Here is a 16,739-nt window from a genome sequence, read left to right as displayed (position 1 = left end):
CAGGTGATCCAGCTGAGGTTAATCAAGCCTCAGCTTGTGCCCTATCAGCACTCTCCCACGGATCTGCTTTTTCGATCTGAGGCCACCTAGAGACTTTCTCTGTGGCCTCTGTTGCCCCTTTTCCACTGACACGGTTCTGGTGCGGGTTCTTGGCCTGTGTCCGTTCTCAAATCATTCCGCACATTTCCACTGCAAAAAAAAGCTGGTTCTGGGCTGAAAAGATCAGTTGAACTCCAGCCCTAAACTCCAGATTTGCTGGTCTCAAACAGAGCCAGGGAGGTGGAAGGTGAAGAAATGCTGTCTCGTCGAGCAAAGTAATAATGTTGCACTACATTGCTCTTTATATCTAAACGTATAAAACTGTGTGTGTGAGAGAGACCCAGTATGCAAGAGATGTGGGGAATCAACAGTTTCAGTTTCAATATATGTCCAAAAAGGACAGATGAGAGTATCAGGAGCTTCTGGTACACTAGAATAATTCACGGTACTGTGAACAGTAAAACAGAAGTGCTGCACCGCCTGCACAAACACCATTTCACGACAGGCTCCAGTTTGCCTGGTCGAGAACAGGCTCTGGTGCCAGAGCATAAACCATTCTGGTGGAAAAGTGGTATGTGCTGTTATAGATGGTCCTCCTCTTTCTTTCACCTGTTATGCCGAGTGCAGTATAAGCCCTACAGAGGGACTGTCCTGCAAAGCCTCTGCACCCCAACTCCACATGATCTTCCCATGGTACTGTAAACTCCCACATGTCAATATTCCTCATTACCTCTGACACTAGAACAATGTCAGGTGGTGAGGGTGGTCTTAACAACATGATGAGTTGCCTACCCAAGTCCACTGTGTTGTGTTGAGAAGCCCTGCTATTGCTTTAGATCAGGGTTCCTCAAATCTGGTCCTGGAGGGCCTCTGCCCTGCAGAGTTTAGTTCCAACCCTAATCAAACACACCTTAACAAGCTAATCAAGGTCTTCAGACTTTCTACAAATTGCATGTAGGTGAGTTTGATCAGGGTTTTAACGGTCCAGGACAGTGGACTTCCAGGGCTGGATTTGAGGAGACCTGCTTTAGATGTTCCTCTTGGTTCCTCTCCAGCTCTGATGAAGTTGATGGTTTGTTTTGAGGGTTTTGACCTCTGGGTGCTGATGATAGCACTACTGATGCTCTCTGCAATGGTCTTGAGCACTTGGTCATGCTGTCAGCTGTACCGGCCATCCCATTGCGGCTTTGGGTAGCAGCTGAGGATATGGTCCAGTGTCCCCTTTCTCTGGCAAAGGGAGCAGGCTGGTGTGTCAGCCAGGCCCCAGTAGTGTAGTTTGGATGGGCTGGGAAGGACATCATAGACCGCCTGTACTAGGAACCTGATGTGGTGTGGCTCTGATTTACACAGGTCTGTCCACAAATTTTTTCTCTCCACAGCTTGCTCTCATCTAGTCCAGGCACCTTGCTGTCTCATTCCCACTGCTCTGCTGGACCTCTCCTCATCAACAACTGCTCTCGCCTCATTCTGGATTAGTTGACTCCACTCCTTTTACTGAGCCTTGTCATAACGGGGGTTTGCAAAGGTTCCTTACCCAGCCATTCCTCTGGCCAATACTCCTACCAAGACTCAGTGGTGTAGCTGTGACTCTGCCTGCTCCACTGCCACCTCTGCTCTCCACTCTGCTACCCTCTGTCCCAGAAACTTTGGGTCACTTGACTCAAAGTCACCATGAAATCAAAATGGACATTTCCTAGTTTTTTATGTAATATTGCAGTATTTTTTTTACAAATGATTTATCCGCCTTGTTATATTTAATCAAAATAAGTTCCCTTCGACTTTAACGACTTTATTCAACAAAAAAAGGTATGGTGCTTGTCACTGGGGCAGTACCTTAAGGTACAAAGGTAAAAAGGTACCAATATGTACCTTTAAGGTACAAACATGCACTTTTAAAGTACTAATATGTACCTTTAAGGTACTAATACGCACCATTTAGGCCCTATTAGGGGTAAGTAAGGTACAAAGGTGTACCTTTTCACTTTTGTACCTTAGGGTACAACCCCAGTCACAAGCACAAGTACCTTTTTTTCTGACAGTGTATGTCAGTCTCCGATGCTGTCCTGAACCCCGGCTCTGTATTGGCTGATGCTGTTCATGTGAGCACCACGACACATGCGTTTGATGTTGACGCAGGAGCCTGCCAATAATGAGTAGGCATTCTGACATAGAACCTGGGAGCGCTGCACTATTTACAATGTAAACAGCATCAGAGACTGACATGCAAGAGAAGAAATTGTTGAATAAAGTCTTTATTTTTGTTGTGCCACACAAAAAGTATTCTTGTCGCTTCATAACATTAAGGTTGAACCACTGTAGTCATATGATAAATGACACTTTGATTTGAAGAGGAATATCAGAATGCCAAGTCCTGACTGTGGATGACAGGAGGAGCTGGGGATGGAGGAGGGTAATTAGCTCCTGAGCAATCCGATAAAGCTGCTGATAATACCGAATGGACATTATATATTGGGAATTTGTGATAGGTGCCATATTCCTATAGGTAGATGTGGTTTAGCTAAGAGTCAGCTGATGTGAGCATGACTGACGTGACCTGCCAGAACTAATGCTACCTTTGATGTCCATAAAATGATCCCATCATGGGAACCGCTAAAAAGGGCCTGACAGAACCTCTTCTTCTAAGAGTGTACTTATTCAAAATGCGTTTCGCAACATTACAGAATGGCATTTTGGTGCAATTTTACAATTCACAGCTATACAGTATATCATTCACTGATATGTTAATACACCAGCCTTCCTCTTGACCTTCAAAATTTACTGATAACCACCATGATAATACAGATAGTGAAATAAGGCCACATGATCACTGCACTGTAAGATCATAAAAAATGGGCCTTTTCAAGAGCCATGGCCATATGCAGAGAGATGAGAAGGAAAACTTTGAATCAATTTGCACCGCATGAGAGCCACTACACTAACCTTTAAACTTCAACAGAGTTTGCTGTTTTAAAAATAATTTCATAGAATGCATGCAATGATGCTGCTCATTTCTCTGTAGCTTCCTTTGTTTTCATTACTGGAATTGGTATATTTCAGAAAGAACTTCCCAGTGAACAGTGAATGTCTCAGAAGACAGAAAGTTCTCTCAAAGTTATGAAGAAACATTCTTCCAGTAACGTTAATAGAATGTTCATTCAAAGTTATTTTTTTAAATGTTACTACTTGTTTCAGAACAAACAGAGAACATTCAAAAGTAACATTCCCATAATGTTTAAAGAATGATAAAATGGAATGTTTCCTTAATGTTTGCATAAACATTTAAAAAACTGGATGTTTTAAATATTCAGAGAACAGCTACAGAAATAACGTTTTCAAACATAAGCAAAACTGTTGAAGAATTAAAGACTTGTTCACAATGATTTGTTGTGAAACATCCTTCCATTCTATCTACGGTCTGTATTTATGATTTAGTAACTGGTAAAAACTAATCCATTCAATCTGCCTTTTGTTTTCTCTGAGCACAAGTAAAACATTTACTGCCTAAGACCTTATCATAATTGTATGATAAAGTCTTAGGAAACATCTTATTAAAAGATAAGAGTGCTTTCAAGGAGACTGAAACAGAGTATGCACTGTATAACCTCAATCTGTATGAAAAGATCTCACACCATATATCACAGCTTGGTTACATGACACAATAAATTCTGATGTTTCAACTGAAAAACTAATAGGTAATTGGGGTACTTGGACCCATTCAAAGTAGGCCTATTAAAATTTGGTGACTTGAATAACTTATGAATGATATGAATAATGGCTCAAATCATGCGGCTTGCTGAGCAAAGATGTGCTGCTACTTTTACTCAATCAGACTCTTACCGGGTAAATGAAAAAATCCTATAGACTCACATTCAAGGAAGAACCTGCATGAAGGGAGATTTGAAGAGACCTTAGCAAACACATAGTGACGCTTTGGCAACGACCCACACATGTGAGATTGAAATACACCATTGGCTGAGTCCTATCAGATTTGTGATTAGAAATCAACTAATTATATAGAAACTGTACATTGCTCCTTCTGAACTTTACTCTCAACATTAGTCCAAAGTCATTGCATAATCAGCATTAGAAGTAACTGGCTGCTCTTTATTCCCTTTTATTCTATATTCTATATTCTATATTCTATATTCTATATTCTTGCATTGTTGATGCCAGGCTTGGGAAAAGTAGTCAACTATAATCAACTAAAATCACACTCATGAATGGTCACTTGGTGGCAGTGTCGTCCTTAGAAACAAGTAACAGACCAAAAATATAGCCTTTTATTTCTGACAGTTCAAGTCTGGATTTAAAAATACGGTGCTTGATCTGTAAAGACCACTTGAGGTTGTACAAATCTGTGATATTAAAAATTCATTTAAAGCCTTTCTATAATTTTAACGTCAGTTTATAGGTTTACATTATTTTTATAAACAAGAAAAATGTCCTAATGTGTGTCAAATATACATAAAACGTCATGTTTTTATATTTATTTCGAACTGTGAATATTATATTAGTGAATTTAAAGAGAAATATTTATAGTTGGTGGTCAGTGGTGAATTTTCAGTATACAGAAGCTAAATATAGATTGAATATTTCAGCAAACTTCATATTTCTGTTTTCTGTTTAGTTTTTTTCTGTTTCAATGTAGGATCTGTGTTCAGTAAATGAGAGAAATTAGGTGAAGTTATTAGGCACATGTTCATCAGAATGTATAGAGACTAATACTGTACATGAAACATAAACATGAAAACAATTCAAAAGATGCAATGAACAGTCCATACTAAAGAAATATTTCTCTTCAATGGCACCATAATACACAAAATTACAGTAAAAGAATGTTTTACAGATTTATGCTAAATGAACATTTAAGGACAGATCATCTTATTAGTCATTTAAATTGCATGCATCACAATATAGCATGTTTACATGATGTCTATAAAATTATTATACAAATGATCATTCATTTAGCAGATGCTTTTATCCAAAGGGGCTTACAAATGAGAAACATTTTAACTCTGTGACAAGACAATACATATTTTTAAAGTGCCAGGTTTATTAAAGGGCTAGATAAGAAAAAAATTACAAGATTTACCGCTTTAAGCTTTTTTCACTTAAGATTTACTTAATTGTCACAAACAATTAAGGAGAGATCATTTTATATAATCATGTTACAATGTAACAATAGCCTGTTTTACATAATGTTTGTAAAATATAATTCACAATAATATATAATGTAATAATATACTGATTTTTCTTTTTATATTTTGTATATACAAAAATAAACAAATAAGAATTATTCTTTAAATCCTCAACTCTAATAAATGTCCATTTTAGGTAGACTTCTCATGGATGAAAAGCCCATGCAGGTCCATATGAACAGCAGCATCAATGGTAGCGCGAGCGATCTCTTTAAAGGACTTAGCGTCCAGGACCACAAGGAAAGGTGGCTTTTGGGGGTTGAATGAAACCACAGAAGACAGGATAATACCTGAAAATTAAGAAAAATCACTTACTGTATGTTGTGTCAAGACAGCATAATTACAAAAGCTTTTGTTTTATAGTGAGCTGCCTAATCGTAATGGTAGGCTCATAGGCAGCATCTTCATGTGCCACCCAAACAGAATGGTGAGTATATGAAACGGTGTCATTTTGGCGGGTAATATTTTATGTACTCTAACGAGAACATGAAAGTGAACAAACATGAATGGTGCTCAAGCTCAAGAAGATGAAAGAAAGGGAACTCAATTCGTTACTTGTGCACTGTGTGGGAAGTTTTCTGTGTGCAATGAAAACAGTTGAGAAATAAAATGCATGTGTAACAGTATATTGGATCCGTGCATTTGTAATAAAGTGACAGCAGCCTAATATTCCTGCTGCTGTCTGTGTTTTTAATGTTAATCAATCTATGTTTCATGGCTGGTAAAAAAATAATATAATAATTAAAGTCACCGGCCATTGGCAGGTGTGGCAAAAAGTTAGTTTTAGGCCTTGCACACAAATAACACAGAAAAATAAACTTGTAGTTGATTCAAATAGATTTCAGTCATGACAACAATCTGAACAGTTTTAGCATGTTAATATATTTTGGATTAAAAATCGACTAAATCTGTTATGCTGATGCTGCCAAAGAGCAAGTATAGACTTGCTACTGCTAACAGATACCCAGACATGCTGCTGCTGCATGAATAGAGTTTGTCAGGCATAACATTATGAGCACCTTTTTAATATTGTGTTGGTCCCACTTTTGCTGCCAAAACAGCCCTGACCCGTCGAGGCATGGACTCCACTAGACCCCTGAAGGTGTGCTGTGGTATCTGACACCAAGATGTTAGCAGCAGATCCTTTAAGTCCTGTAAGTTGTGAGGTGGAGCCTCCATGGATCGGACTTGTTTGTTCAGCACATCCCACAGATGCTCGATTGGATTGAGATCTGGAGAATTTGGAGGCCAAGTCAACACCTCAAACTTGTTGTTGTGCTCCTCAAACCATTCCTGAACCATTGTTGCTTTGTGACAGGAGCATTATCCTGCTGAAAGAGGCCACAGCCACCATGGAAGGGTGTACATGGTCTGCAACAATGCTTAGGTAGGTGGTACGTGTCAAAGTAACATCCACATGGAAGGCAGGACCCATGGTTTCCCAGCAGAACATTGTCCAAAGCATCACACTGCCTCCACCGGCTTGCCTTCTTCCCATAGTGCATCCTAGTGCCATGTGTTCCCCAGGTAAGCGACGCATCAGACCATCCATGTGATGTAAAAAAAAACGTGATTCATCAGTTCACCACTGTTCAGCCGGTTCACCACTGTTCCTTCCTTGGACCACTTTTGATAGATACTGACCACTGCAGACCAGGAACACCCCACAAGAGCTGCAGTTTTGGAGATGTCGTTTAGCTCCCATTTTTCCTGCTTCTAACACATTAAGTTTGAGGACAAAATGTTCACTTGCTGCCTAATATATCCCACCCTCTAACAGGTGCCGTGATGAAGAGATAATCAGTGTGATTCACCTCACCTGTCAGTGCTCATAATGTAATGCCTGATCGGTGTAAAACAGATTTAGGCAGGTGGAGCTGGGGGAGGTGGAGGGGTTCAGAGGCACTCTGATGAGGACCAGCCTACAGCAAACACTGAACCAGACTATTAAAATGTTGAGCAAGTAATCTCATTGGCTGCAGGATCAGCAGAGGCCAATCAGCTTGTGCCATGCAGTAATGATGTGATTGATAGCACATTACATGTAAAGGACCTGCGCCATCTAGAGTTTCAAGACTGAACTGTTTTCAAATCTTTTATTCTTTCAGTCAGCATTATGCAGAAACATTATTCATATTTTGCAAAAATGTCCTATATTTCCATAAAATACTCACCATCATCTTCTTCAACAGCATCAGGAGATGCCACAAACACTGGCTCGGATGGGTAACATTCCTCCTCTGTCCACACTTTATGTGTCCTGGTAACTATGTCCACTTTTGCGATCTATACAACAAGAGAAAATGTCAATGTGGTCTTATAGGTTAAAACAAGGTTAAGGTTTACGGTTTTTTAGGTCCAGAATGCTAGAAATATTTACCTTGCTTGGATAGGGTGACCAATCCACCCTGGTGCCAAAGAAGTACCTGTACTTCTTACCATTGAATTTGTAGTTGATACCTGGTAATTCTAAACCTGTGATCATACAAGAAACATAGGTCAACATGAGAGAAAAAAAGATAAAAGAATGAATAAAGTTCTGAATTTAGGAATCACCCTCAAAAATAGTATCAGGCGTGCAGTAGATTGAGCCATCCTTCTGTAGCACTGCTGTGGCTGTTGTGTCCTGCAGCTTGACCAGGTTGGTGTCTGGCGGAGCTTCCTGAGATCACAAGAGAAAAGGTTTGTTATCTTATGACAAATCAAATCAAAGAATTTAGGTATGCAAAGATGGTGCACTCATTTTACTATGAATGGGAGAAAGTGCAATGCACAATATGGCGGAATAAGTCCTGCCTTCTAAATAAAAGAGCCAATCGCCAATTGGTAAAGTCATTGCATCACTGCAGCTGCCTCTAGAAGCTCCGGTTGCTTTAGAAACAGTCAGTGTTCTGAGATTCGTGCTTACAACTGCACATGCACATTGGCTGGTCCAAATTGCAGTTTTTCGTCATGATTTGAGTGTTTTGAAACAAAATTTATGAGACAGTTGTTGTCAGATTTCATTGGTGATTTCAAATATGATATTTAATCGTAAGCTTGGTTAACAAATCAAAATGGCCGCCAAGTGAAATGACTTGCCTTAAATGGACTTTGATGCAACTCTAAATGCATTTGGAATCAATAATTTGGTCACAGTTCAGTTTGATTCCATTCAGTGTTTTTGATACACTTCATAATTTTTTTACAGAAAAATGCTGAAGAGTTTTCTTGCTACAGCTCATCCATAATGAGTAATGAATTTTTATTTGCAGAATGATGCCTTATGTAATTCAGTCCTTTTTCACTTTATATTTCCTGTTTTACCTTGTCTATGTTGAGAGGAAGGACAAACCGCTGGCATGTTGGTCGAGAGAAGTCCTTGTTGGTCTCTATAAACTTTGCGACATCTTGCTTCATGTTGTGTATATAGAACATATTGTACAGATTGCTGTCCTGGTATGTAATCAAGTCAAAGACGACATGGCCATCTTCCTCATAAGCATTGATGTGATGGAAGACCACAAATGGGTCTGCGTAGTACTTTGTGCTCACAGTTTTCCCAGTCTTCCTATTGATCAGATGGATCAGTGTCTATGTGGTGATCAAAACCAATAGTTATTAGACTATTCTGAACAGTTATTGAAGCATGCAAATGAATGGATGAAGTACTATTTTAGATGGTGAAGCAAAAAAACAAACCAGAAGTTTTGCTCACAATGTCATCTTTGTCGAATTTCAGGCAACTGCCCCAGTTGACATCTCTGAAGTAAGCTGTGGCCAGTTTTAGGATATCCAGCTTGAACGCCTGCTCCACAAAGATAATGTAGTTCTCCGTCATGCCAAAGCTGTGGAAGTAGCTTGGGTACAAGGAGGAGCGGAAAGGAATGGAGCAAACTTGTTCCACCTTCCTCAGGGCTGGCTCATTATTCCCTTTATCTGTAATAAGAATTGCATACATTGTGAAGGTGTTCTTTCTGAAATATGGCCCATCTATAGTATTCCTCTCTTAGGGAGATCCTTGGCTGTTAAAACAGACCGGAGACAATAAGCATAACATTTTTTTATTTTTTTTTAATGAAATGAATGTACTTCATTCTATAATTTTTATTCTTTAATATTTCGTATTTTGAGTGGATTTCATGGTACTAGACAATATTTACCTATAAATTATGAACCATTTATTTCTATATAAAATAATACAAATATTAGAATTTGTATTATCAATTAATACAGTGTTTAAATTAAAAATAGAGCAAATGTATTTCAAATCCAATGCACGGAAGACAGATAGGTGCCATTAGATGCCTGTATCTCCCTATATTAGTTCCTGTCCTTGATTCTGATTGGTCAATAGCTGTGTAATATTTACGATAAAACGCGGCTATGACCGCTTCACCCAACAGTTCTGTGTGTCACTACACAACACCCTTAGCAACCACTCTTAGCGACGTAAACTGTTTGTTCTCAATTGATATTGTTCATTGAAGCTTACTGCATTATGTAGAAGAGTATTATGAGAAAAAGATCGAATGAGCGAGTTTATTACCTGCATTCAGATTTAGCATTTTCCTTCAGGTCAGTCCTAAGTTCATAATAAAATAAATTATGAAACTATGAAAAATCTATTTAAATGTCCGATGTATTATCTTGTCCTTTTAACAGTTAAGGGGTTTTCCCGTGACTGACAGCGCTAGTCAAAGCATTTGTCAGTTGCGTCTTGTTCTGTGTTCACAACAATTCAGTCTTTTCAATGTAAAAGTCTTTGCTACTGACTGACACACTCATAAAGTCAGTCTTTGGCATCTAATGGCATAATAATGTAACTTCTGTTGATGTTCACGGTCAGGGACAATTTTTTTCAGGCAGAGGGAAGGCTATTGGTGAAAGTTTAATTCATGAAAGTTGCATTTATACATATTTTTGGCTTTAATATTTGTATTGTGTGGTAACCGTATATATATTTATTTATATATATATATATTATATACAGTGGGTACGGAAAGTATTCAGACCCCCTTAAATTTTTCACTCTTTGTTATATTGCAGCCATTTGCTAAAATCATTTAAGTTCATTTTTTTTCCTCATTAATGTACACACAGCACCCCATATTGACAGAAAAACACAGAATTGTTCAGACCCTTTGCTGTGACACTCATATATTTAACTCAGGTGCTGTCCATTTCTTCTGATCATCCTTGAGATGGTTCTACACCTTCATTTGAGTCCAGCTGTGTTTGATTATACTGATTGGACTTGATTGGGAAAGCCACACACCTGTCTATATATGACCTTACAGCTCACAGTGCATGTCAGAGCAAATGAGAATCATGAGGTCAAAGGAACTGCCTGAAGAGCTCAGAGACAGAATTGTGGCAAGGCACAGATCTGGCCAAGGTTACAAAAAAATTTCTGCTGCACTTAAGGTTCCTAAGAGCACAGTGGCCTCCATAATCCTTAAATGGAAGACGTTTGGGACGACCAGAACCCTTCCTAGAGCTGGCCGTCCGGCCAAACTGAGCTATCGGGGGAGAAGAGCCTTGGTGAGAGAGGTAAAGAAGAACCCAAAGATCACTGTGGCTGAGCTCCAGAGATGCAGTCGGGAGATGGGAGAAAGTTGTAGAAAGTCAACCATCACTGCAGCCCTCCACCAGTCGGAGGTTTATGGCAGAGTGGCCCGACGGAAGCCTCTCCTCAGTGCAAGACACATGAAAGCCTGCATGGAGATGGCTAAAAAACGCCTGAAGGATTCCAAGATGGTGAGAAATAAGATTCTCTGGTCTGATGAGACCAAGATAGAACTTTTTGGCCTTAATTCTAAGCGGTATGTGTGGAGAAAACCAGGCACTGCTCATCACCTGTCCAATACAGTCCCAACAGTGAAGTATGGTGGTGGCAGCATCATGCTGTGGGGGTGTTTTTCAGCTGCAGGGACAGAACGACTGGTTGCAATCGAGGGAAAGATGAATGCGGCCAAGTACAGGGATATCCTGGACGAAAACCTTCTCCAGAGTGCTCAGGACCTCAGACTGGGCCGAAGGTTTAGCTTCCAACAAGACAATGACCCTAAGCACACAGCTAAAATAACGAAGGAGTGGCTTCACAACAACTCCATGACTGTTCTTGAATGGCCCAGCCAGAGCCCTGACTTAAACCCAATTGAGCATCTCTGGAGAGACCAAAAAATGGCTGTCCACCAACGTTTACCATCCAACCTGACAGAACTGGAGTGGATCTGCAAGGAGGAATGGCAGAGGATCCCCAAATCCAGGTGTGAAAAACTTGTTGCATCTTTCCCTAAAAGACTCATGGCTGTATTAGATCAAAAGGGTGCTTCTACTAAATACTGAGCAAAGGGTCTGAATACTTAGGACCATGTGATATTTCAGTTTTTCTTTTTTAATAAATCTGCAAAAATGTCAACAATTCTGTGTTATTCTGTCAATATGGGGTGCTGTGTGTACATTAATGAGGGAAAAAAAATGAACTTAAATGATTTTTGCAAATGGCTGCAATATAACAAAGAGTGAAAAATTGAAGGGGGTCTGAATACTTTCCGTACCCACTGTATATGTATGTATGTATATATATATATAGGGCTGTGAATTCACTAGCCAATTATAAGAGTATATTCAGACATAATTACTTACTTTTATTAGGTTTTGCATTTGGATATATATTTAGACATTATTGAAGACTACTTAATCATGCCTTTGTAGATTGTACCCCAAAAAACTGCTGTGTATTTTTTCAGATTTTTTAAATTTCCCTTCATTTTCTGTGCCGGTCATTTTTGTCCCTGAAGATCACAAGTGTGACTATTTTTTTCTGAAAAACAAAAAGAAGAATTCGCACACAAAAAAACTTTGCTGCAGTTTTTCATATAAAGTGACAACAAAATAGTACCAAAGTACATTAACAAATTTGTGACTGTGCACAAAAAGAAAGAAAGAAAGAAAAGAAAACAGAGAGCAAAACTTTCCGTCTATCTTGGACTATCTTCAGCACTTTTTCAATGGACCTTTTTGTTTTTCATGTTTTATAAACTAAAAACTTTACATATAGAAATTGCCATTATTTTTTTTGCCAGTTCACTATTTTTTAATGACCATTTAGTCTTTTCTAAACACATCTACAATTTTTGTGTTCATATAGCAATTGCGACAAATGTTTGGTACCATTTAAAAAATTAAAAACGTAAAACAAAAACAAGCTTAAAGGCCTGTTTACACCAAGGACGATAACTACTACGTTACGAATATAGTTTTTAAAATGGTTGTAAATGTAAAAGAATAGCAGAGTCCACACCACAACTTTAATGATAACAGCACAGAGGAACAATATCATTTTTTTCCAGCTGATGAATGATTGACAGCCAATCAGAATCCACCCTGCTTTGAAGAGCTTGAGCGTTTGAAGTGGCAAACGACAAAACTGCAGCGCATGCTTATAATAAACGGAATGATATAAAGCATGGATGGGGACGCTAATATAGTTATCTTTATAGTTATCATTCTTGCTATGAACGGGCCTTAAGAATTTAACATGGTCTAAGGCAGGGGTCCCCAAACTTGTTCCTGGAGGGCCGGTGTCCTGCAGAGTTTAGCTCCAACTTGCATCAGCACGCTTTCCTGGAAGTTTCTAGTATGCTTAGTAGGACCTTAATTAGCTGCTTCAGGTGTGTATGATTAGGGTTGGAGCTAAACTCTGCAGAGACACCGGCCCTTCAGGAGCAGGAATGGTGACCCCTGGTCTAAGGAATGGTATATATTTCTCGGGTTACCTGAGGCATTGGCGGGCACCTTGAAAATAACATATTTCGGTCTGCCGAAGTTCATAATGGCTGTGCCCATGTTGTACGTGTTCCCTTCATCATCATAGTGAGGGTGTGCGGTTGCCAAGTTGATGGCGATATGGTTTCTGTAGTTCGTCTGAAAAGATAAGAAAGGACAATTTATCAGCAGTGACTTGACAAAAACATCTTGAGATGCAGTTGGTAAAACAAACAAATAAAATAATTACTCACTCTTCCTAAAGTTTCGAGTGTCATAGGGTCAATTTTGTTAATGTAGTTCACTTCTGATGACGCGTAATAATCTTCACCATATCTTATGATGTTAATGAGATTATTATCTGTGAAATCCGGAATGGCGTTCAGCAGGTAACTGAAGGCTCTATAAAGCAATATGAAGCAATTATTTAGGTCATTTTTTTATTATTATTGGACTCTTAATACAAAATTAAAAAGGTCCAGAAGGAATTATCTTTTTTACTTGGAGAATATATTCTTGCAGGGATCTGGGTACACCATGGTCCCGAATTCAGACACAACGATCCTATTGGCAGCAATGTTCTTTTTGAACGTTTCACTCTTCAAGAATTTACTCCTGTAAAATACATCCCCTGAAACATTTGACAGTTTTATTGTTTATGGTGCATCCACTACTCTATAAACACTTTCCTATATATAGTACAATGGCACATGCACCCGACGTACCATCTTTAAAGGTGAAACTGTGAATGAGTGCCATTCCATCAAACCAATGCTTGTATGAAGTGTTACCAACTGAGAATAGACCAGGACCATTGCGCAAAAGTGTCCCCTGAAGCCATGGTGGGATGGAGCCTGAAAAAAAAGCAGACGCTTCAGTGTGTGAACCCTGAGCAGGCCATTGAGGTTAACGTAGTGTAATGAGGAGTTCAGCAAATCTATGAGAAGTACGTCAATTCAGGGAGGTTAGGTTAGGTTAGGGAGATTATTTTAACCTCCGTTTATTGTCCCTAGTCGTGCCTCATTCTCAGTTTGTCTTTTTCACTCATTGAATGCATAGGCTTATGGGAAAAGAGTCATGAACATGAAGCCAATCCATTCACAAAACCTTCTCCCAATCTTACTTCTGTACATGGCTTTTATACATGTTCAAGGGGTGGTGTAGCAACTGTCCAATGAGAACTTTCATGATATAGGAATGTGGTACATATAGAAAAACAAGTCTAAATATGGTCAGCTTCCGGTCAAGTTCCCAGAGCAGCCTTATGGCCCTCTTTCCTAGCCTTGGCTGCTTTCCAAGAAACACACACACATATACATGTGTACATTAAAAACAGATGTGTGATGAAAATATAACAACTCTTCTCCGTTCTACATTTGCAGCCTTAAAGACCAGGAGAGAGAAAACAGGGAGAAACAGGGAAAGAAAAGTCAGGCTGATAAGATTATCTTACACATGCCAATTTCCAACTCTTTTGCAAGCAATCTTTGCCTATTCATCAGTATTTGATTGCATGTTTCTAAAAGTGAAATTTTTTCATTGTATTGTTTTATTTGTCTTCCTAAATGTTGTTGGTAGTTGTCAAAAGAGGGTTTTTTTTCCAGATCAGTAGGTAGTGTAGTTCTTCACCTGGAATTGCAATTTTAAACGTTTTTATTATTATATTATTATTATTATTTATTTTTACATTTTAATTAAGATGACATTATGTGTAGCAATGGCTTTAACAGAAAGTATAGATAAGATATTTAAAATAATTTAAAACAAGGCCATATTTCACAAATACCCAGGTGAAAAAAAGTACATTTCTATAATATACTTAAAGTGCTCTATTTTTGTGCTCTAATTTTGTACTTAATATATTAAAATTCTTCTTTAGTACTTCTTAAGACAATCTTAAGAACATTTAAGTGTACTCAACTGTGCTATTTTAAGACATCATGAAATATGAACTTAAAATGTGTTTTCAATATACCATCTCTGTATTTAACAAAAATATATTTAGTTACCACTTTTAGTACACTATGGGTTCAAATTTGCTACAAGTGGTATCTAAATAGGCTACATTTTTTAAATACATAGATAGTATATAAAAGCACATTTTAGTTCATATTGCATGCTGTCTCAAAATACCATGAGTACCCCTAGATGTTAAGATGATATTGCAAAATTAGTGCACGAAAATAGAGCACTTTAGGTACAGAAATGTACTTTTTTTCACCTGCCATGTAGACACATCTGCATACTGTTACCCATAAAAGTTTTTGCATGTTTAAATAAGATGCAAATACTAAAACCATCTCTTTTTTTTCCTATATCTTGGCTATACGTATTTTACAAAAACAAACAAAATGTGCCTATTTCTGGTAGCCCACGTTTTATTTGTAACATAAAACTCCAAATGCTTTTACAGCTCACTCACTGGTTCTTAGATTATAACTAACAAGGCTACTAACTAAAGTGGGCTACTAACAAGTCATGTTCGAACGGTTCTCGGATGAGCCAGTGAGTTGGGTATTGTGAACCGGTTCAACCGATTCATTGAAAAGATCCACTACAGAAGAACGACTCCGACGAGTCATTAGTACAAATGCTCGCATTCCTGCTCGGTAATAGAAAAAACAGTGTACAAGTTCTTTCACAATTGTGCATTCTTAAAAACACACACAAACATTTCTGAATCAAAACCCTCTGTTTTATATTGCTCTTGCTGAGAAGCTAACGTCTTAAATAGCTCGACACAATCTAGCTCGTTTCTTACTTTACATGAAAATGTTCACTGCAGAAACTTTACCTGTCACGTCTGCTTTGAGCGGCTCCGGTGTCTCCACTCTGTTTCTCCAGAAAAACGACAACATTCCGAGCAGAAGCTTAGCACTCTGTGACATAGCCTATCTGTATTGCCACACGCTTATAACACACGATACATATCTGGTAGGCTACACTTCTGAATCATTGCATAACAGTTGAAGAGTTCCTCTGACGTTACACGGCATTGTAAATTAGGGCAAGTTCACAGAAGTTGAACATTTCAATGTGTTAGTGGAGCTTTTATATGCTTCAGATTAATCAGATATTGTTTCTGTAGGCTACAGATGTGAAGTTACAATTGGACACAGCTGACACTCTTACTTGTAAAAAGCAGTCTGTTCTCATTTCAAAGATTTAATAATAAACCTAATGTGTAGACATTCACAGATCTAATAAACAAATGAATTCAAAAGTATTTAAAAATTCAATGTGTAGTACTTATGGCTTTGAGTGTTGCCTGTCTAGCACTAACAGCACTAACTATATAAACACCATGGGGCATGAATGAAGGTAAATTGTATTATCAATGTACCTGCATGAAAAAACAAATAAACGGAACTTGCCAGAAGCATACGCAAATATCAATGCACTTTTACCTAAAAGAAAACAGTTTTGATACAAGGGTTTAGTCGTGTGCCAGCAATGTTATTTGTCATTTGTTGATTGTCAGTTGTTAGTTAATGAATATGATTTATTTTTTTAATGATAATAATATTTGCATGAGATACACTATAATGCCAAAAGTATTGGGACAATGTTCCAATCACTTCCATGGCCACAGGTATATAAAATCAAGCACTAGGCATGCAGACTGCTTCTACAAACGTTTGTGAAAGAATGGGTCGCTCTCAGGAGCTCAGTGAATTCAAGCGTGGTACTGTGATAGGTTGCCACCTGTGCAATAAGTCCATTCGTGAAATTTCCTTCATTACTAAATTC

At 38.4% G+C, this 16,739-nt stretch overlaps 1 protein-coding gene across 1 annotated transcript; it reads right to left on the bottom strand.

Moving 5' to 3' along the window:
• Window positions 1–4,818: 4,818 nt before the first annotated feature.
• On the bottom strand, window positions 4,819–16,051 carry bco1l (beta-carotene oxygenase 1, like). The gene is made up of 11 exons (XM_048186215.1): window positions 15,784–16,051; window positions 13,715–13,843; window positions 13,491–13,620; window positions 13,244–13,391; window positions 13,001–13,148; window positions 8,935–9,155; window positions 8,544–8,810; window positions 7,794–7,899; window positions 7,618–7,712; window positions 7,412–7,523; window positions 4,819–5,527 (listed from the first exon to the last, which is right to left on the bottom strand). The coding sequence occupies exons 1-11, from the start codon at window positions 15,875–15,877 to the stop codon at window positions 5,370–5,372; spliced, it is 1,608 nt and encodes a 535-aa protein (XP_048042172.1). The 5' UTR covers window positions 15,878–16,051; the 3' UTR covers window positions 4,819–5,369.
• Window positions 16,052–16,739: the final 688 nt, after the last annotated feature.

Source organism: Megalobrama amblycephala, linkage group LG3 (assembly GCF_018812025.1).
Source record: "Megalobrama amblycephala isolate DHTTF-2021 linkage group LG3, ASM1881202v1, whole genome shotgun sequence".
Classification (NCBI taxonomy): Eukaryota; Metazoa; Chordata; class Actinopteri; order Cypriniformes; family Xenocyprididae; genus Megalobrama; species Megalobrama amblycephala.
This window is presented reverse-complemented; position numbering and strand designations above follow the sequence as displayed.

Excerpts from the sequence above, each read along its gene's own strand:
- bco1l (XM_048186215.1), bottom strand. The coding sequence starts at position 15,877 with ATGTCACAGAGTGCTAAGCTTCTGCTCGGAATGTTGTCGTTTTTCTGG. Across the intron at positions 13,621-13,714 it reads CAGTTTCACCTTTAAAGATG|GGGATGTATTTTACAGGAGT; the intron begins GTACGTCGGGTG and ends CAAATGTTTCAG. Across the intron at positions 13,149-13,243 it reads CACTCGAAACTTTAGGAAGA|ACGAACTACAGAAACCATAT; the intron begins GTGAGTAATTAT and ends TTATCTTTTCAG.